Below are 22451 nucleotides of genomic sequence, written 5' to 3'. Positions count from 1 at the left end.
TAATTCGCAGAAGTACTGCTGCACAACCTAGCCGGATCTGAATGTTTTCCTCTAACTACGAGTTGCCTGATTCCTTACCTGTTTTGATCCCGAGTCACGCGCACGTGAATTTATGTTTTTGGAGCAGCCTTAGAATTTAAGAGAGAAAGAGAGAGGGGAAGAGGAGGAAGAAGGAGAAAACAGGGAGATTTGGTGTGAAGAAGAGGTGGGGCAGAGGTGAGGTTAAGAGAAGAAAAAGACACCCCCTACCCCCCTTTTGAAATTAAAAACAAACCCACTCCAAACAAAATGAACAACAGCAGCAGCAACAACAACAACAACAATAACGACATCAACAACAACAAACAACAGATTCTTCCCAAATAAATTGAAGTCTTCAACAATGATGATATAATTATGATAAGAAACGACACGAAATTTCATTTGCTTTTAAGAGTTAAATTTAATCAAAGTAAAACAAAACTTCTGAATATAAGCAGGAAAAGAAATCCAGATTACATCCTTTTAAACTTCGGTGGCACAATTTTACAAGAAACTGAAAGTCATAAACATCTTGGTATTATTATTCAGAATAACGGTAAGTGGGAGTTACATATTAAATCTGTTATAGCAAAATGCCGTACACTAGTAGCTTGCTTACGATCTTATAAATATAGACAGCAGCAAGTCAACCTCATCAGGCTGCGTACTGGCCACAGCAGGCTCAATGCTCTCTTGAACCGAAAGTTCAAGCTGGCGCCATCACCAACCTGTGCCTGCGGTCAAGAAGACCAAACAGCGGAACGCATCTTACAGCGATGTCCCTTAATTACTAGATGAGGAACGAAAAGAAGTGTGGCCGTCACCAACTCCCTTGCAGACCAAACTATATGGCAGTCGACAGGAGTTGGAGAAAACGACAACATTTATCACTAGTGCTGGACTGATCGTGTAACCTCTGCGAACACCAAGGAGAAGAGAAGAAGATAAATATAGACTGGGCAGAAAAGCTTTAGAAATAATGTACAAATCCTTCATATTGCCACATTTTGATTATGCTGATGTTCTCTGGGATAACTGTCCTAAGGAGTTAGCCACCGAGCTCGAAAGTATTCACTTAGATGCAATTTGAACCATTGTTGGAGCAGTCCGCGGCACAAGCCATCAAAAATTGTACGATGAGTCAGGCTTTATTTCATTACTAGAGGGGCGTAAACGTCATAAATTGATATTATTTCACAAGATCGTTCACCGCAAGGTGCCAAACTACGTATTTGCGATATTGCCACCATTGATATCAACTAACAACCCATATCGCCGGTGCAGACCTCTAGACAAGAAAGTTCCATCGTTTAAAACTGAATTATACAGAAACTCATTTCTCCCATCTACTACACAACTCTGGAATTCTTTACCAGACTATATAAAACTTAGTGACTCCCTAAGTGAATTTAAGCACTTTTTGTCAAAAAACGATTTAAGTCCGCCGTGTTATTTTTATTCTGGAGATCGCATGTCACAAATAATTCACTGTAAGCTCAGGTTATATATAAGTGATCTTAATAACGATCTAGTGAGACGTCACGTTGCTACGGATGCATCTTGTGACTGCGGATTCCCGTCCGAATCCGTAAAACACTTCATATTCGATTGTCCAAATTATCGCGAAGCACGTCAAGAAACTATACATACCCTCCCTAATCACATAATTCACCTCCCCCACCTTTTAAACGGAGACAGACAGTATTCTTTAGATTTGAACAGGAACATGTTTCCCACCGTACACTCGTTCATTGAACGTTCAGGCCGCTTTGGGCAAACCAGAATAAATGCTCTACAAGCCGGACAACAACTTTAACTTCTGCACATCTCCTACCCATCCCTCTTCTTTTATTCATCTTCTTTCCCTCCTTACTTCCTTTTACTGTCTTTCTTTATAATCATTATGCAACGTTTATTACGTTATTAATAGATTTGGTTTATTGAGACAAATTGTTCAGCCGTTACCGCCTTATAATTATGTTGTACTGTCATGCAGGAACACCACTATAAGCTTCTAGCTTGTTGCTGTTTCTGTGAACTTTGTATACATGTCATGATTGTAACCTCTGTTAAAATAAACTTATGTTTAAACCAAGAGTACGCTCATAAGCCTAGCTTGTTGTGCTCCATGTTCCTTATTTCATGTATGCGGCAATATTCCAATGAAATGTACTGAATAAACTTGTTTAACCCAAACGACACGAAATGTTGTTCATTGTGCACGTGCACCCTAGCCAGTAAGTTGACTCACCGTGCCTGTCTGTCAGATGACCGGGGGGCGGTGTCTCGATCATGGAGCGACGTGCAGAGTAATCCACCACTCCTTTTCGCGACCCTTCACGGCTGAACAGCCTTTTCAGACTCATGTCTCCTCGATTTCCTCTCGCCCTCTCCTTGGTACAGGATGATAACGATCTGCTTTCCTCCGGTCAGTTCGTCGGTAATGGCGCTTGAAATTTAGTGTAGTCAATCGCCGTCTTCCTGTCGAAGATAGTCGAACAATTCTGTTTAGGAAGTGCTCTCAGAAAAAAAAGCCTGCCGAAGAAATTATTGTGAATAAAACCCAACAATGTTTGTGTCTAATGTTCTGGTCAAACGTACGTAGCGTCGCTTTTTTGCCTACTTGTTCTCAATGTTTGTGTCTAATTTTCTGGTCAAAAGTAGCCTCGCTTTTTTTTAGCTTTTTTTTTTTTTTTAGCTATTTGTTGACAGTATTATTGGTTTAGAATTGTGTAAAGCCACGCTATCTGTCATCGCGCGCGCACTGAGCTTTTCCCCGAACGGGCAAAATTTCACCCAAGACAGTTCCGGAACTTATGGCTTTACTGGATGTACTTGCGCAAAATTAAGTTTTGTTTTAAACGTACATGTAGTTACATGATAATCAGCTTGTGTGTACAACAATGCACCCGTCATGACAACACCACATGCAAAACAAAAGCTCCCCCCCTCACCAAAGTCTCTCCAGGCTGCCTGAGACCAAGAAAAGCAGGATTGTAGACTGGGAAAAGTTACTCCGTGCTCGCAAGTACATCAGCTGACCAGTACTGGCGATTGTTGGCAGTCGGTGTCACGGAGGCTGGCCCGAGTATCGTTGACCACCGAGAGTTGCAAGCTAGATCAACTGAAGCCTGTAGCTAGACTGACGCAAATTGCAAAGCGACTGACTTATCTGAGGCTTTGTTAGTACGCTCTACTTCCCCGTGTCTCTGGCCGGTCACAGTGAGGTTGTAGCTGACTGAGTCTGAGATAGTGTTTGTAAGGTGACTCTTGTCACTTATGTTTTATTCTTCGCTCCACCGTCTGTCCTTCCGTCAGATGTCAGACCCGAATGCTGTTTGTTGTCATGTAGTTGCCTGTTGTATGGTTCCTGTACCGCTTTATCTTTGCACGTTTTTTTCCCTTTTCCCTCTTTGCATTCTTTCCGCGATCTGTTCCGTTTTAGCAACTGCAGAATGTGTTATCACTTCACTTATCACCGGCTAAGTCTGCTGTTGTTTCAATTTTTTAATACTGATAAACGCTGTCACGAAGTGTACCACTTTCTCACTCTCTGGCCTCTTCTTTCACATGTGTTCATTGGTTTTGAGTGCCTGTCTGTCACTCTTGTCTTTTGGCCCGACAGTTTTATTAGACGATTGGATCCCCCGACCGCCAGTCCCCATCCTTACCCCCTCCCCCCCACCCTCCCCCGCCCCACTGTCGTCAGAGCGTCTACCTTCATGTGTCAGCTGGGAGTAACTGTAAGTTCAGCTCCTGGCACTTGTCAGCGTGTTGACGTCTCGTGAGTGGGCCTGTGTTCTGACAAAATGTTTGTGTCGATGTTAACTTTTAAGTGAGAAGATTTGCTACTTTTTGGCTTCAGAAACAGGTTTTCTGCGCGAATGCGACGGCTATATATTTGTTTTAACAACAACAACTCACACACACACACACACACACACACACACACAAACACCCACACCCACACACACACACACACACACACATTCACACACACGTACACAGGCACTCAACAGTTAAGCGGTACAAATAAACAAGCAAACGAACAAAGTCATCTCTGATGAGAATACAAGAAAGGCTTGATCAAATCCGTGAAAAGCAACAGTAACGTTTAAATGTACAATGCATACCCTTACCGTTAATCATATGAGATCCTGTGTCTGTTTTGTTGTTTTGCTGGGTTGAGCATTTCCTTTGCTTTATATAGTCTATATGTCTTATTGCTGGTCACGCGAAGGGCGATACGCCCCAGTGAGCACAGACTGGCGGATTAACTTTCACTTTCTTGGCAGGCAGGCTGTAGTGATAGGCGGACTCTATTGGGACTCAGATAGGGTATCTGAAGTAAAGGGCCTGTCATTAAGTATGACCTTTTGATGCCAAATCTTTCGTCAAGGTCTGTCTTTCCCAGTTCTTTTGCGTGTGTGTGTGTGTGAGAGAGAGAGAGAGAGAGAGAGAGAGAGAGAGAGAGAGAGAGAGAGAGAGAGAGAGAGAGAGAGAGAGAGAGAGAGAGAGAGAGAGAGAGAGAGAGAGACCAGACCAGAACAGAACAGAACAGAACAGACCAGACCAAGACAGACAGACAGACAGACAGACAGACAGACAGACAGACAGACAGACAAACTTCTTGCATTGTGCCAGTGCCGAAGAAGCCTAAGGTGTCATGTCTGAATGACTACAGGCCTGTAGCTCTCACTTCTCACATTATGAAAGTTTTTGAAAGACTGGTGTTGACTGTTTTGAAGGTCCAAGTTGCTGCTTTTCAAGATTCTTTGCAGTTTGCATACAGGGCCAAAGTAGGGGTTGATGATGCACTATTGTTTATGTTACATTCTGTGTACACACATCTGGAGAAGAGCTCTGCTTGTGTTAGAGTTATGTTTTTTGATTTTTCTTCTGCCTTTCAGACTATTCAGCCTCATCTTCTGGCTCAGAAATTACAAAACATGTCTTTGCATCATAGTACAGTGAAATGGATTCTGGATTATTTAGTAGATAGACCACAGTTTGTACGATGGAATGGTACTTTTACATCTGACATGATTAACACTTTCACCGGAGCACCACAAGGAACAGTTTTGTCCCCTTTTTTGTTCACCCTGTATACATCTGATTTTAAAGTACAAGGAGAGTCATGTCATCTTCAGAAATTTTCTGACGACTCTGCCGTGGTTGGTAGTATTCTTGATGGTGATGAGAGCTTGTATAGAGAACGTATTGATGATTTTGTGTCTTGGTGTGATTCCAACTTTTTAGTATTAAACGCAAGCAAGACGAAGGAAATGATTTTTGATTTTCGCAAAAAGAAAGACACTGTCCATCCTGTAGTCATCAAAGGTGATGCGATTGAGATAGTCAGCGAGTACAAGTATTTAGGTGTAGTTCTAGATAACAAGCTAAGCTGGTTTAATCATGTTGATGCTGTTTTTAAGAAGACGCAGTCAAGATTGTTTTTCCTGCGCAAGCTGAGATCATTTCATGTGTGTAACAAGATGCTGTACATGTTTTATCAGAGTATGGTGTGCAGTGTGATGGTGTTTGCATCAGTGTGTTGGGGAGGGAATGCCACTGCAAGGGACACTGGCAGGCTGAACAGGCTGATAAGGAAAGCGAGTTCTACTGTAGGCCAGAGCCTTGACACCCTTGAAGTCCTTGTCGAAAGAAGGCTTGCCAGTAAGTCCAGAGCTATTCTGTTCGACCCAGGGCATCCCCTCCACGGCGCACTGATGGATCTCCGCATCACACGGAACGCTCGGTTTCTCATGCCTAGGTGTCGAACGGAGCGTTTTCGGCGTTCTTTTCTTCCTGCAGCTGTGAGATATTTTAACAGCAACCGAGCCATTGTCCTGGCCACAGACTATCAGTGATGCCTTTTAAATGTACCTCTTAGTGATAGATTTAATATGATTTGATGACTGTTTGACCTTTGATCATAACTAGTGCTGTGAAAATGAGCTCTAGCTTTGTTGTGATGGTGTTGACACTATATTTTGCCCAATTGAGTCTAACTACCTGATGGCTAATCTACTGTGATACCTGTGATAACTGATGATGATTACTGTTATTGGTTTTATGTGTTTGGTTGGTCTCTTCTTTGGTAGTGCAATAGCGTTAATTATGGATTGTTGTTATCATCATTTACATAAAAACTTATCTGTTAATCCAAACAATGATATAATTACTGTGATGTTCTTAACTACACTTTAACATGGAATGTATGTATGTATGTATGTATGTATGTATGTATGTATGTATGTATGTATGTATGTATGTATGTATGTATGTGTGTAGGTATGTATGTAGGTATGTATGTATGTATGTATGCATGTGTATTGGTGTGTCGGTGTGTCAGGTGTGCAAGAAAGAAGGGTATTTTTTATCATGGGTTTTATGAATTTTCTTCTCTTATTCTTTTATAATCATTAATTAATGACCTATATGTGCTGATGACCAATTTAATTTCCTTTGTTGGATCAATAAAATGTTATGAGTTATGAGTTATGAGTTAAGACAGACCAAGACAGACCAAGACAGACCAAGACAGACAGACAGACAGACAGACAGACAGACAGACATGCAGGCAGAGACAGAAAGACAGAGAATGAGAGACAGCGGGTTCAGTGTTTGTGTTTGTTTTGTTTTGGATAAACAAAAGCCTTATTCAAAAATTACCATTGCGTGAATGACACAGTGCGTGCTTTTTATGCTAGCAACAACGTTGGTGACATTTCTTTGATCCTACCTGCGTCATCTAAGTAAACTGTTACGACTTTAACGATCATGTTTTGTTCATTGTTGATGCGTACTGTTGCATGTTCCCAGTGTGTTCAAAGACGTCACTGTGTGTTTGTGTGTGTAGGGGCGGGGGGAGGAGGTCTTGGTGGATATTATTGCTCGTTGTAAGATAAAACTGCGACATTTGTCAAATCTTGTCGTATCAGATATTTGACATCTTAGAAACTCCGACGTAGGCCAACGACATCAGAACTTGTGGTCCTGCAGCTGGGGGAACTGGGGAGATAGAGAGAAACGAATCATCGCCTGCAAAACATGGCACACCTGCAGGGCAGTAGTCCCAAGGTACTAAGCCTTCTGTGTACATGTTTGAGATGACTAGGATGTCAGTATATAGTGTGTTCTTGACTCAGCTTGAGACACAACATCCAAACACCTTCATTCACAACATACTCAATTCCCCATAGTTTAGTAGCCGTGCATTTAGACCGGTGTCACTTTGCCCCATGCACTCGAATGGTTTTGTTTTTAACATAGGCCGTTCCACCTCCAGTGACGTGGGTTGTAAAATGGTTCCTGGTACGTCCATTACTTTATCATCTTTGCTGCCATGTACCAGATAAGGTAGGCATGCATGTGTTGCCCGTATTTAAACAACAGAAGGGTTGTTTTGTTTATTTTCCTTGCAAAACCATTGTACGAGCGTCAAACCGAGAGTGTGTTCGCTCGGCAATCATTCGTGTGTGAAATGGAATTTACATACGTAGCGTTATAATTGTTTCTGCCCTATCTGCACCCTGTCTGTTGTTTGCGTCTCCCATGTTTACTGTCATGAGGGAAGAGAATATCGAGTACTTCTTTGGTACACGGAACAGGGATCACTGTGCGTGGAAATAGTGTGTGTGTTCGTGTGTGTGTGTTACATAGCATGCACGCGTACATGTGCAATACACGTACTGATTTCTTAAAGGATAGTTTTGTGACAAGTCTGCAAATTGTAGTGGATATCCGTGTTCTCAGTCCATCTCGGCCGGTGACCGCACGGAGAGGTCAGTCGATAACAGACGGTGTACGTGTCCATGGTCAGGTTCACAGAAGACGGGTCATCTCAATGTTGGTTCAGATATTACTTTATGAAGTCCCTTTATGAAGGGAGAGTCAAGGACAACCGTATAAGTCTTTGCAGAAGGGAGCTGTTATAGCAAAGGCAATGCGCATTGTGTGCATTATGTGAGCTAGACTTGACAATAATTTGTGTTTAATCAACAAAAACATTAGAAACAAGAAATTCCTCCGAGGTAGGAAAAACACCCCCGAAGTCAGAAGTCAGAAGTCAGAAGTCAAAAGTCAAAAGTCAAAAGTCAAAAGTCAAAAGTCAAAAGTCAAAAGTCAAAAGTCAAAAGAGAGAAAGTCAGAAGAAGTCAGAAGTCAGAAGAGAGAAAGTCAGAAGTCAGAAGTCAGAAGAGAGAAAGTCAGAAGTCAGATGTATAGAACCTGTTCGCCAAGTTTGGTGACGATCGGTCCGTTCATTCTTGAGATCTATATGCGAACACAAACACACAAACACACAAACAAACAAACACATCCAGTGAAACCTATACACACCCCTATACCGGGGGTGTAAAGAAGGTGTTGAATTTGTGTTGAAGCAACCGAGAAATTGGAAAAGAAAAAGCCAGTAAACAGTCCGCATCAAATTGCTCCCTCTTCTGATAGAATTAGCACTTGGTGAAATGAGTTAGCTCTGAAGGTTGTTTTATGTGTGTGTGAGAGCGAAAGCAAACACAAAACACATTGTACAATCACTGTGCTGAAGCAGAAGAATGGTTTTATCCAGGGGTGTGTGGCCGTGAAATCATACCCCGGGTGAATCGTCAGGTCAACTAAGCCGCAAGTCATGAGTATGCCACCTGCTGCAATTGACCGTTTGATGTGAGTCATGGGATTGTTGTCCATTAATTGCTGTGTCTGTTGTATGTGTGGTATTTGTGGAGTGATGCTGTGTTCAAAAAGATGTATGCCTGAAGAGAGAAGAACAGTTGAATAGTGCACAATGCTGTACGGTACACGTGCACAATGCGGGCTCTGCTTTTCTACCCGACCGAAAGTTTGTTCAGATAGCTGCCAGTTTTACAAGTTTTTAAGAGCACACTGCCAACCATAAATCAACCTACCCAGAAAATATGCAGTAAAAATTGGAGCACTGGCATTAAAAGGTTATGAGATACAACAGTGCCGCCATTCGGAATTAACCTAGATTTTGACTGTATATCCAGTGAAACCTGTTGCAAGGGCTCATCTGAAACAGTGATCCATACACAAATCTAGATCGAGACGGCTGCCTTATTGTTGGCCTTATGTAAAAAGTGTTTTCAGGAAAAAAATGAGTTTCAAGACATATTAAGTAACCTTGTGTTTATTTGGTGTTGTTGCAGATTTGTACAGACATCAGGTTGCTGGCCAACTTCAAAGAACTGGAGGAGCCCTTTGAGAAAGATCAGATTGGTGAGGAAGGCAATGAGCTCAGGGGAGAGAGGCCGAGGGGGGGGGGGGGGGGGGGGAAGAAAAAAGAGACACTGACACAGATTTGATTGTGTAAGCCATTTACAAACAGGATGAAAAAAGGTGTAAACAAACAGACACACACACAACAAAACTTATTTTTTCAAGAACCACCTGGGCAAAACAATGATATAAAGAACAGTGTCAAAAACAGTTGAGAGAGAGAGAGAGAGAGAGAGAGAGACAGAGAGAGAGAGCGAGAGAGAGAGCGAGAGAGAGAGAGCGCGAGCGAGAGCAAGAGCGAGAGAGAGAGAGAGAGAGAGAGAGCATTCAACAAGAACTTTACTTGCCCGGCAGAAGTGTTATTCACCCCTGGCGATCGGGCGGACAATTTGGCCATCTCTGCATTACATAGAAACATCTCTGTGCTGTTAACTTTACAGTTAGTATTTACAAGCGAAATACTAACTCTCAAGACTTATCAGACAACCTGTACGTTTTGGATAGAATGCAAATTTAGTCCACTCTTTGACTGCAACTAATGTGCCTTATATGGTCAAACGCGTCATTTTTAATTTCCAAATGTGGTATAAAGCTTTGGACAAAACAGGGGAAACCATGCTGTAACTTTCTGAGAATGCGCTTTGGAGAGCTTAACCATCGTGTACTATCTGAGAATGCGCTTTGGAGAGCTTAACCATCTATCTATATATATATATATATACGACTAGTGTCTGTCTGTCTGTGTGTCTGTGCGCGATGCGCGGCCAAGGTTCTCGATGGATCTGTTTCAAATTTGGTGATCATATTCAGGTACACCCTGGACACAACCTGGTCGATGAGATATTTCAAAACGTGCTCTCAGCGCGCAGCTCTGTGCGCGCTGAACCGATTTTGTTTTTTTTTGGTCTGGATCCACTACCAGTAACTCTTCCTTATCTTCTCCAGTGTTTTGCGCGTTTATCTCCCTTCCTTCGTGTGGCGTCAATTGCGTACGGTGCGCCCGGCAAAGCCGGGTATTGGTGCGCCACTCATCCGGCTTCGCCGGGTCCGGCGAAGCCGGGTACCCAGCGAAGTGGGTATTCATCTAGTTGTGTAATATCTGAGCATGTGCACTTGTTAAAAGTCAGCAAAATTCACTTTACATTCTATTTTTAGCCGCGCAGGAATCTTCAATGACCAACGTGTAGAAACAAAAATGGACCCCAAACAAAAGGAGATTTTTCACCAGTTTTGAACCAAAATTTTCAGTCCAACCACGTTTCCACACTATCTATATTCGTTGTCATGGTTTTGAAGAAAAGGATATTTCTTACATTGTGCTTGTTTGCAACTGAAATACACACAAAAGAGAAACCTTGAATGCTAAAGTTCTATCGTCTGCATCAAACAAGGTGCACCCTGTACCTGTATCACGAGAACAGGCTGACAGCAACAAGTGATGGTAATTTTGCATAATGAAGAAAATTCCTAATCAGGCACTTACTTTCTGTATCTTAATCCGTATGTGTTGCAAGATCGTTTCGTTTTACTTTACACCAGGTTCACCGCATACTTTCATCAGATGTGAATGTCAGCGAATCAGACAGAAACTTCGCGCGACACAAATTTGTTTTGTCCCTGAAGAGAGCGACCTTGACATTGGTGACGTCAAATGTTTGAAAACAAATTGCTTTTATTCTCTCCAAAATATGTCATGTTTGAGTGATGTGTTGTTTTTCCAGATTTTTGCGACGTGTACCCAATTTGTGGTTTATGCACAGATTAAAATAAAGGCTGAGAAATATGCAATGGAATGATCGAACTACTTTCAAGCGTGGGGCACTGAGGGGTCTCAGCAAGCCTCGACCCACATAAGTGCCCCACTAAACAAAGAAAGTCTTTGGGATTCCCAATTTGAGTTAAAAATAGAACATTGTGTAATCTCTTTGTATCCCATAAGCACTGACAGCGATACACTGTTGTGGTTGTGCACAGGGTCCAGTGCCATGCCCTACAAGAGGAACCCAATGCGGTCAGAGCGCTGCTGCTCTCTGGCCAGACACCTGATGACGCTGGTCCACGACCCACTCAACACGGCCGCCAACCAGTGGATGGAGCGTACACTGGACGACAGTGCTAACAGGTGAGCACATGCGTAACAAGATTTGTTGGATGTGAAAACCCTGATCCATGACGTACTCAAACAGCCGCCAAGCAGTGGATGGAGCGTACACTGGACGACAGTGCTAACAGGTTAGCAAAGGTAGGGCAGTAGAATAAAGCTGTAACAACCTACAAATCTATTTTTGGACTCTTTGAGCATGGCTGTTCTGCAGTGAATTGGGCATACCTTGGATGATAGTGCTTACAGCGGTGTTGTTTCCAGCCTCAGAGGACAAAAGGTCAGTTGCACCTGGATTAAAATAGGTCCAAATGTCTTAGCGTTTGCTTGCTAAGAAATTGGTGGTCAGAAGACCTCCTACATGTGAAAACTATCAGATGGTTGATCGGCCAGGGGTAAGACTAATGTGTCAGATCAAAAAAGTATGTGTCATTGACCAAAGACCAAAGCCTGGGAACTACACTACTACAGCCAGTACAGGTGACCAAAGCCTGGGAAGTACACTACTACAGCCAGTACAGGTGACCAAAGCCTGGGAACTACACTACTACAGCCAGTACAGGTGACCAAAGCCTGGGAAGTACACTACTACAGCCAGTACAGGTGAGCAAAGCCTGGGAACTACACTACTACAGCCAGTACAGGTGACCAAAGCCTGGGAAGTACACTACTACAGCCAGTACAGGTGAGCAAAGCCTGGGAACTACACTACTACAGCCAGTACAGGTGAGCAAAGCCTGGGAAGTACACTACTACAGCCAGTACAGGTGAGCAAAGCCTGGGAACTACACTACTACAGCCAGTACAGGTGAGCAAAGCCTGGGAACTACACTACTACAGCCAGTACAGGTGACCAAAGCCTGGGAACTACACTACTACAGCCAGTACAGGTGAGCAAAGCCTGGGAAGTACACTACTACAGCCAGTACAGGTGACCAAAGCCTGGGAACTACACTACTACAGCCAGTACAGGTGAGCAAAGCCTGGGAACTACACTACTACAGCCAGTACAGGTGACCAAAGCCTGGGAACTACACTACTACAGCCAGTACAGGTAACCAAAGCCTGGGAAGTACACTACTACAGCCAGTACAGGTGAGCAAAGCCTGGGAACTACACTACTACAGCCAGTACAGGTGAGCAAAGCCTGGGAACTACACTACCACAGCCAGTACAGGTAACCAAAGCCTGGGAACTACACTACTACAGCCAGTACAGGTGACCAAAGTCTGGGAACTACACCACTACAGCCAGTACAGGTGACCAAAGCCTGTGAACTACACTACTACAGCCAGTACAGGTGACCAAAGCCTGTGAACTACACTACTACAGCCAGTACAGATGACCAAATGTGGGGTAGAAGATTCATGTCACAAAAGCTAGTCAAGCATGATTACTACTCTTGAAACGCAGATTCTATTCATAGGACGGGGCGTAGCTGGGATGACAGTGCGCATGTTAACAAAGGAGGTAAGATGGAGCAGTAGATTTATGTTGAAATAGGTGACAGTGCTAGTCCATGGCTCTTTGAACACAGCTGCTATTTAAAGGATGGGTCTATTCCCCCTCAACAATGCTGACAGGCAAGTCCCTGGGGCATCAGTAGAAACGTGTAACACCTGCCAATGCTGGCTCAGTGGGTATTATGTGCACTTTTTAGCAGCAAGATGAGTGGTTGTCAATTGCTGGTTACATAACTAGCTTGTTGGTGGTTCATGAAAGACTCTGAGAACGGCAGTAAAAAAGCATTCCATGGAGAGTTCTCAAGTTGACCGTACCAACATGTAGATAGGACTCTAAATGCTCTGCTGCAGCTGATATCGGTGAAACAAGTCATGTCTGCTTTCGGCCCATGTGTGTGTGTTTTCTTTTTGCAGACGCATTGCTATTGCTGAAGCCTTCCTGACAGCTGATGCCTTGCTGGGAACCATGCAGAATGTCTTTGAGGGTCTGGTTGTCTATCCCAAGGTGAGGAGAGTGTGGTGTGTGGAGGTGTCATGCAGTGTGTTTTAGGAATAGGGGAGGGGGTAGCTGTCAACGTTTCTGTTCCATGTGAGCTAGTTGGCAGTACATTTCATGCGATTGGGCTGTCAAAAAAAAAAGCAACAACAGAGAAAACTGTCTGTTCAAAGAATATAACTCACTGCACTTTCAGATTCCGTAAGCTTGACAGTTCTTGCCTGCCAGTACCAATCAGATTGTTCAAAGACTTGTTGATTGTTCCTAGACTGGCAGAGTGAATTGTGTGTGTAGGTGAATGCCACAGAATTGTTCAAAGACTTGTTGATTGTTCCTAGACTGGCAGAGTGAATTGTGTGTGTAGGTGAATGCCACAGAATTGTTCAAAGACTTGTTGATTGTTCCTAGAGTGGCAGAGGGAATTGTGTGTGTAGGTGAATGCATGCCACAGCATTGTTCAAAGACTTGTTGATTCTTTCTAGACTCACAGTGTGTTTTGTGTGCAGGTGATAGAGCGAGCCTGCCAGTACCAATCAAATTATTCAAAGACTTGTTGATTGTTTCTAGACTGGCGGAGTGTTTGTGTGTAGGTGATAGAGCGAGCCTGCCAGTACCAATCAAATTGTTCAAAGATTTGTTGATTGTTTCTAGACTGGCGGAGTGTTTTGTGTGTAGGTGATAGAGCGAGCCTGCCAGTACCAATCAAATTGTTCAAAGACTTGGTGATTGTTTCTAGACTGGCAGAGTGTTTTGTGTGTAGGTGATAGAGCGACGCATCCGACAGGAGCTGCCCTTCATGGCCACAGAAAACATCATCATGGCCATGGTCAAGTCGGGAGGAGACAGACAGGTCAGTACACATTTGCCCCCACCATAACAGCTACACTGTAGCGTAGTTTGGAAAGTGGACAACCATCCAAAGCAGGCCCATGAAATTTAGCAAGGTGCAAGTGCCATCATTCAGATGTGACTGGATGCCCTGAAACCTTCATTATAAGATTTGCAGATTGCTATGATCACCACAGAACAACGATTTTCTGATCTTCTCAGGCTTATACATGTACAACCATGTCACTCAATTCTTGTTTTTCATTGTTGTTGTGGACAGTAAAACTTAATGTGCTTTTAGTTATGCGCTATAGAAATCTCCTTAATAAATAAAATGTATCGATTGAACATTGGATTTCCCTTCTTTCAGCCATGTGACATCAAAGTCAGACTAAAACTACGATCTCGACAGTCATTGTTCACCTCAACCACTGGAGCAGTCTCGGAGGATCTGTGTAAAATGTCAGATTTTGGTCAACAATACCAATAACGTAGAATATGTCTGTCTTTGTGCACTCAGGAATGTCACGAGCAGATCCGAGTGCTGTCGCAGCAGGCAGGGAACCGCGTGAAGCAGGAAGGAGAAGACAATGACCTGGTGGAGCGTATCAAACAGAGCGCGTACTTTGCCCCTGTTCACGCCAAGTTAGAGCTCCTGATGGACCCCGCTACTTTTGTTGGACGTGCTCCAGCGCAGGTGAGTTATATAGTCTCCTTTTTACATTTAGTCAAGTTTTGACTAAATGTTTTAACATAGAGGGGGGAATCGAGACGAGGGTCGTGGTGTATGTGTGTGTGTGTGTGTGTGTGTCTGTCTGTGTGTGTGTGTAGAGCGATTCAGACTAAACTACTGGACCGATCTTTATGAAATTTGACATGAGAGTTCCTGGGTATGATATCCTCAGACGTTTTTTTCATTTTTTTGATAAATGTCTTTGATGACGTCATATCCGGCTTTTCGTGAAAGTTGAGGCGGCACTGTCACGCTCTCATTTTTCAACCAAATTGGTTGACATTTTGGTCAAGTAATCTCCGACGAAGCCCGGACTTCGGTATTGCATTTCAGCTTGGTGGCTTAAAAATTGATTAATGACTTTGGTCATTAAAAATCTGAAAATTGTAAAAAAAAAAATTTTTTTATAAAACGATCCAAATTTACGTTCATCTTATTCTCCATTATTTTCTGATTCCAAAAACATATAAATATGTTATATTTGGATTAAAAACAAGCTCTGAAAATTAAAAATACAAAAATTATGATCAAAATTAAATTTTCGAAATCAATTTAAAAACACTTTCATCTTATTCCTTGTCGGTTCCTGATTCCAAAAACATATAGATATGATATGTTTGGATTGAAAACACGCTCAGAAAGTTAAAACGAAGAGAGGTACAAAAAAGCGTGCTATCCTTCTCAGCGCAACTACTACCCCGCTCTTCTTGTCAATTTCACTGCCTTTGCCATGAGCGGTGGACTGACGATGCTACGAGTATACGGTCTTGCTGTGTTGCATTGCGTTCAGTTTCATTCTGTGAGTTCGACAGCTACTTGACTAAATGTTGTATTTTCGCCTTACGCGACTTGTTTTCAATTTGTTCTTCTTCTGCATTCATGAACTAAAACTCCTCCGTTCGCTTGAATTTGTACTGGTGGACTTCTAATTCTATGCATATCACCATCATTTTTTTTATTTTTTAAGTATTTTTTTATCTTGCCTTTATGGCAGCCATACTTCTTTCAAGGGTTATCTTCTCACTGTGAAATGCCGATCTTTGTGGCCATTTTCTTGAGTGGAGTTGCGTGTAAAGAAAATTGATCCCAAATGTAATCTGTGGCAGTTCTTTGCATTAGCCTGATTTTTGTTTGTGTTTCGTCCTGGGTGGATGAATGGCATTCAGCCTTCCGTGCGATGCTCCTTGCGCACACCTGACACACCTGACACACAGGTGTCATTATTTTACTTGACTCTACCTGACACACAGGTGTCATTATTTTACTTGACTCTACCTGACACACAGGTGTCATTATTTTACTTGACTACCTGACACACAGGTGTCATTATTTTACTTGACTCTACCTGACACACAGGTGCCATTATTTTACTTGACTCTACCTGACACACAGGTGTCATTATTTTACTTGACTCTACCTGACACACAGGTGTCATTATTTTACTTGACTCTACCTGACACACAGGTGTCATTATTTTACTTGACTCTAGCTGACACACAGGTGTCATTATTTTACTTGACTACCTGACACACAGGTGTCATTATTTTACTTGACTCTACCTGACACACAGGTGCCATTATTTTACTTGACTCTACCTGACTCACAGGTGTCATTATTTTACTTGACTCTACCTGACACACAGGTGTCATTATTTTACTTGACTCTACCTGACACACAGGTGTCATTATTTTACTTGACTACCTGACACACAGGTGTCATTATTTTACTTGACTACCTGACACACAGGTGTCATTATTTTACTTGACTCTACCTGACACACAGGTGCCATTATTTTACTTGACTCTACCTGACTCACAGGTGTCATTATTTTACTTGACTCTACCTGACACACAGGTGCCATTATTTTACTTGACTCTACCTGCGTTATATTCACCTGCACCAGTGTCCGCATGGTTAATACTTTGTCAAATATTCAAAAACAAGTGACTGACCTTAAATTTATGAGAGATTTTCACAATCTGAAATTGAGGTATCTAAAATGTCAAACTATTGTGGATTTGCAACAGGTACCTTATTTGTCAATGCACAAGTTTTGAACCTGACGTTACAACTATTTCAGGTGGATCGCTTCCTGCAAGAAGAAGTGGAACCTGCCTTACAGCCATACACCAGCGACCTTGAAGGTCGCTCCCTCCTAACACTGTGAACACAACCCCCACATTCATCTACAGCGTGCCCTGTCCAGAGTCTGTGCACAGCAACAGTGATCATGTCGGTGGAGTGAAATCCTGATGTTTAGAAATTGCGGATGCTAAAGCTTAGAAATATTAATCCGATTGTGAATTTTCAAGTTCGACTACTTTTGAGAAAGTGTTTCTTATTTATCATGAGCAGTACTGGAGACAGCTTTAGCTTGTTTGTTGGAGTTCATGAAGATAGCGTGTTTTTTTAAGCTGAAGGCAGCTTTATGCCATAGCTTTTACATTTCAGCCCTTTGCCGATGCATGGCAGGTATTTTTGTTTTCTTTTGTCATCCATTTTGTTAACCAGACATTCTTTATGTATGTACTTGCTGCATTTAAACTTGCTGCATTTAAACTTTCAACCCAGTTAACCTAAGTTATTAGTTTGCCACTAATGTTTTGCTTTTTGGGATAAAGAATTTAGACAAGGTTTGCCCAAATGTACTTGAAACCATTGTGATTGAATGCATTTTTCATGAATATCGTTTTCAACTTTGAAGAGAATTGTGTAGGCCGAGTAATTTTAAACAGTTGATCAAGTTGAAATATATGTAAAAATTGTCATAATTTCTGTTGTGGATATGTGTAAAATCATGAATAAATTGAAAGTTTAGGCATCCATGATTGATTTGTTTACCAACAAAAGCCATGACCTATTGCAGTATTTCTGTATTACAGAGTGGCCATTCTGTTTTTTATTACTGTAATGATACTCCTATTTGAAAATGCTACTTATTACTGCCATGTGGTCAAACATATCCAGGGGCATGTTTATTTAAATGTACATGTATGTGTTCAGATCATGATATTTCATTCACTGGTTTACAGTGGATATATGTGAAGCAATGAGGAACGAGCTAAGGTTGCTCTAGTTTTGAATTTTTTGTTGAAATAGGAATGTTGTTTTGTATCATTGTTACCTTGGTTACAGTATTAACCAGGCACGCTTCACTGTATCAAATGGTTTCTGATCTGCAAAGCTGCAGAGGTTTAATATGTTTTGCCTCCTTGTTCAGACACAGACATTATATGCCAGATCTCATGGTATTTCCTGTGTAAAATGCTCACTTGTCTATTGTGTTGCCCTCTTGCTTTTCCTACTCTCTCACATTTGACGATTTGTTCTACTGAAGCAGGATGACCCATGGGAGGTCACAAGGCGCTATAAGATGCAATAAACAGTGAATCAATTGGAACAGAACTTTGACAAAAGTGTTGCAGATTGTTTTATACACTACACATGCTGCATCGTTTATGGTAGAATACTGTATATAATAATATTGAAGGTTAGGTCTCTCAATAAAACTTTTGTCATCACTTTCCACCGGTTTTCAATCATAACCAGCTGGGTAACAAAAATGAATGTTCATATGTAACAAATTGAAGTAGTGAATGGGTTTGAGCTTCAGATGAAATGTGGATTGTAAAAGCCAATCAGGCTGTTCTCATTTGATATGTGGAACCATCTCGGCTTTGGATTCTTATTTCTGAGGACAATGATTGTAAACATTCATTCTCAAAGATCCAATCAATTTTGATAATTACCATGACAACTCATGGTCAATTTGCAAGCTCTGTATTCACAAAATGCACAACAAAAAGTCCTAAATCACTTAAAAGAAAAGGCACATGCTAAAAACGTACTGAACTCGTAAATATGATGAAGTCTGTACATTTTTAGACTGGAAGAAAAGCAACGACAGATTAAGTTTGACGTCAACTACAAGTATGATGTGATATCTTGAACTTCTGACGCACTTTACAAATTATGTTCACAATATGGCTCCCTATCAATTATTGTGCGCACTTTTGCTTCTCCAAAATGATGACAAAAACGATGTTTGGTGGCTTGTTATCACACCAGCATTTTTTGTCGGTCCTGTTACATCATTATCAACCTCGGCCTTGGTCGATAAAGATAAAACAGAAGACGATATGCTCCCCTCGGACTGACAAAAGAGCTGGTCTGACAATATACAATATATCTTGTCAGTTTGGACTATTGTTGCCTTGAATGGACAAATATACATCAAACTGTTGAAAAGTGACAAACAAAATGCTTCATGTCTTGAACAGTCTCTTTGTGGTGTTATGCTCATTGTACTTCCCATGGTGTTGTTTGAAGAATACTTTCCATCTAAGACTTCTTAGGCCAAAAAAAAAAATAGGTCTGTTTACGGTAACATAGGCCAAAAAAATAGGGTCGGTAGGTTGGGATTTTTTTTTTTTCCTCCAAAAAACCATATTTTTGCGTTATTTTGCAAAAAAACCCAAGATTTTTTTTTTTCCCCCCCAAATGCCAAAAAAAAGTCTAGGGTCGCGCGAAAAAAATAGGGTCGGTCAGGTTACCGTAAACAGACCTTTTTTTTTTTTTTTGCCTTATACAGCTGAAATTCCTCATATTGTATAACCAGTATTTTTAAATCTTCAAATGGGTTTTGTTGTCACATATTCAAACGTGCATTAATGGTGTTATTGCTTCGAATGGTAAATAAAATGAATGTCAAGCAAACTACAATGTTTATGAGTTCTAAAAGTCTTCACAAAAGATGCGAAATGTGTGAATTTCAGTAAGTCAAAAGATGAGACTAAGTAATGCATTCACACAGCGTTCTCTCCATAACAAAATATATGGTTTACAAATCAAACCTTTTAATCAATATCAAACAAAGCTTCATTAAAAGCAGAACAGAACAAACTGCTGGAAACTAATAAAAGAAGTACTGCATTATTAAGTTCCTTTCCTGTACATGACATCAAATTTCAGTGAATAAATGCAATCAGCACCAAAGAAATTCCTACTGAAAAAACACCCATAATAATTATATAAAGTATCTGCTGAATATTTGCATGATCGTTCTTTCTTTCTTTCCTACAAGTCTGCATTGGCCCCATTGTTTTACAGCATCAAAGTCTTCTTCATTTAAGAATATAAAACATTGTTAAAATAAACCAAAAGATGCATTTAGAACGATCTCCTGGGAAACGAAGCAAGAACAGAACCTGGAAACTTGATTGCTTGCTTTAATCTCCAAGACCACATTTAATCATCATAATTTTCAATAGTTTCAAACAAAAAAAGAACTGACTAACTTGGGAAACATTCTAAAAATTATGTGCAACACTGCTGCAAAATGACCACCCTTTTTCTGTACATTGGAACAAAGAGTATCGGGCAACAATATTTTGAAATCTGGATGCTATGCTGCAGAATCAATGATGCATCGGACAGTTAATGAGAAGAATGAAAGTCGGCAGTTACACAACAAAAACTGATCACAAATTCGGAGCTTCTTTACACAAGCTCTTGTTGAAATACAGATCAAACTCTGTTCCTCTTGAGAGTTATACTGCCACACAATTTCTGAGTCTGTGGCATGGCGCATTCCCTACCTGTGTGCTACAAGTAGAATTCCAAATAAACAAACGACATCAAACACTTATATAAACACTTAAAATTCTGTAACTTCCAGGTTATGGACTTTGTGAATGAATGCGTAGATCATTTCTAGATATACGTACATCACATGGTCTTCGAAACAATGATTAACATTCCTGATCTAGAACACTGACCACATGTTGAAGAACAGAAGAAGAAAAAAATTACACAAACACCGGGTAAAAACCAAAAGAAAGAAACAAAAGGAAGATTGCTGCTGAAAAGGACTGACGGTCCTGCTATGGATGAGAGTTGGACGATGCACACCACTGTCGTGGACACCTTCCTTTATTAGCACCTTTGTGGATGTAGGGCTGGCTAGCTCCCCCGATACTGCTGTTAATCATCTGTACATGACAAAAACCTTCATGACTTTCTAGAAAATGAAGTCTGTTAGTTGAGCTAAAGCTTGGTTAGATGCTTTTTGTTGTTGTTGAAAAACTTGCAAGAGTTTGAGATGAAAACTTATTACAGTCTTCAGAAACATGCTTGTAATAACTTGTCTGACTACCAAAGCTCTAGACCTTTTTTTCAAATTAAGCAGGGAACACACACACAAAAACACAAACAAAAATTACAGCACAACTACCACAAAAACAATAATAGCACACTCAACATGACAAAATTGCCCACTGGCCAGGAAATGAAAAATGCCAACTGGCCAGGTCAAATCTGACAGTAAGTGATTAAAGCTTGGAATAGCTTCAGATGAAAACATTGCCCACTGGCCAGGATATCAAAAATGCCAAGTGGCCAGGAAATATGTGACAGCGAGTGATTAAAGCGACAGCCTGACAGTTGAGACTCAACGGTGCTTACCATCCTGCTCTTCCCACTCTCCGTCGCCCCCTTTGTCACCGCCGCCTTCCTTCTCCTCAGACGGCTGCCTAGTTATCTTCCTTCCCTTGCCGTCTTTCTCTGATGACGCTGCACCATTGACGTCGTCGATACAAAATGTACCAATCTCAAACTCCCCTTGGCCACCCATAGCCAAGCCAGACTCTTGGGCCGAACTAAACTGTCCAATATGGCCACGGCTTTCCTTCTCGTGCTGTTCCTGCTGCAAAGCTGCCTCTTCGAAGCCGCCGGGGGAGGACTCATGGCCACTGGGGGCTGGTTCAAAGCCAGAAGGGGTGGGATCCAAGCCAGAAGGGGTGGGTTCAAATCCAGTTGGGGCAGAGTCAAAACCAGATGGGGCAGAGTCAAAACCAGATGGGGCGGAGTCAAAACCAGACGGTGTGGTGTCGAAGCCAGAGGGGACTGTGTTGAAGCCCGAGGGGGTGGTGTTGAAGCCAGACGGGGCGGAGTCAAACCCAGACGGGGCGGAGTCAAACCCAGACGGGGCGGAGTCGAAGCCAGAGGGGGTGGTGTTGAAGCCAGATGGGGTGGTGTCGAAGCCAGACTGGGTGGTGTCAAAGCCAGACGGGGTGGTGTCGAAGCCAGAGGGCATGGAGTCAAAGCCACTGGGGGCTGAGCCAAACCCACTACTTGACGACTCATACAGGCTCCCCCCTCCTGATGAGGGGGTGGCGAAAGGAGAGGGATTTCTGGCGCCGAACCCATTTGGGTCCATGCTTAATGAGCTGAACGTGTCAGAAGATGGTTGTGCGGAGAAGGGGGGGTCTGAGGGGTATGAAGAGGGGAGGGGAGGGGGTGGTTGCTGGGTGTTTGGCATGCTGAAGCCAGGCATAGCGCTTCCACACGTTGCAGGGACAGCAACCGGCACACACTGAACACTGGAACAGACACACTGGATAAAGTCATTAGAGAAACAACATGAGACACCCTGGACACTGGAACAGACACACTGGATAAAGTCATTAGAGAAACAACATGGGACACCCTGAACACTTGAACAGACACACTGGATAAAGTCATTAGAAAAACAACATGGGACACCCTGAACACTTGAACAGACACACT

General features: G+C 42.1%; 3 protein-coding genes across 8 annotated transcripts in view; 1 reads left to right on the top strand and 2 right to left on the bottom strand.

Moving 5' to 3' along the window:
- The window catches only part of LOC138960301 (uncharacterized), a 14481-nt gene extending 10845 nt beyond the window's left edge, over positions 1-3636 (bottom strand). For both annotated transcript variants that reach the window (XR_011453938.1, XM_070332144.1), the window contains exons 1-2: positions 2976-3636; positions 2273-2502 (exon numbers count right to left, since the gene is read on the bottom strand). Coding sequence is in view for 1 of the 2 variants with exons in the window: in XM_070332144.1 (XP_070188245.1) it covers positions 2273-2387 (115 nt within the window). In the remaining variant the exon portion in view is untranslated. The remainder of the gene's footprint in view (positions 1-2272; positions 2503-2975) is intronic.
- LOC138960306 (adenylosuccinate lyase-like) overlaps positions 1-19601 on the top strand; it is a 50306-nt gene extending 30705 nt beyond the window's left edge. For all 3 annotated transcript variants that reach the window (XM_070332151.1, XM_070332149.1, XM_070332150.1), the window contains exons 9-14: positions 9195-9264; positions 11239-11386; positions 13243-13333; positions 14085-14174; positions 14673-14849; positions 16966-19601. In XM_070332151.1, coding sequence (XP_070188252.1) covers positions 9195-9264; positions 11239-11386; positions 13243-13333; positions 14085-14174; positions 14673-14849; positions 16966-17052 — 663 coding nt within the window. In that variant the 3' untranslated portion in view covers positions 17053-19601. The remainder of the gene's footprint in view (positions 1-9194; positions 9265-11238; positions 11387-13242; positions 13334-14084; positions 14175-14672; positions 14850-16965) is intronic.
- Positions 19602-19724: 123 nt separating this feature from the next.
- The window catches only part of LOC138960304 (serine/threonine-protein kinase 31-like), a 36612-nt gene continuing 33885 nt past the window's right edge, over positions 19725-22451 (bottom strand). For all 3 annotated transcript variants that reach the window (XM_070332145.1, XM_070332147.1, XM_070332148.1), the window contains 2 exons: positions 21348-22264; positions 19725-20875 (listed from right to left, as the gene is read on the bottom strand). In XM_070332145.1, the coding sequence (XP_070188246.1) occupies positions 20868-20875; positions 21348-22264 (925 nt within the window). In that variant the 3' untranslated portion in view covers positions 19725-20867. The remainder of the gene's footprint in view (positions 20876-21347; positions 22265-22451) is intronic.

This window comes from Littorina saxatilis, linkage group LG2 (assembly GCF_037325665.1).
Source record: "Littorina saxatilis isolate snail1 linkage group LG2, US_GU_Lsax_2.0, whole genome shotgun sequence".
In the NCBI taxonomy this organism is placed as follows: Eukaryota; Metazoa; Mollusca; class Gastropoda; order Littorinimorpha; family Littorinidae; genus Littorina; species Littorina saxatilis.
The sequence above is the reverse complement of the archived record's forward strand: the minus strand, read 5'-3'. Positions and strand labels throughout refer to the sequence as shown.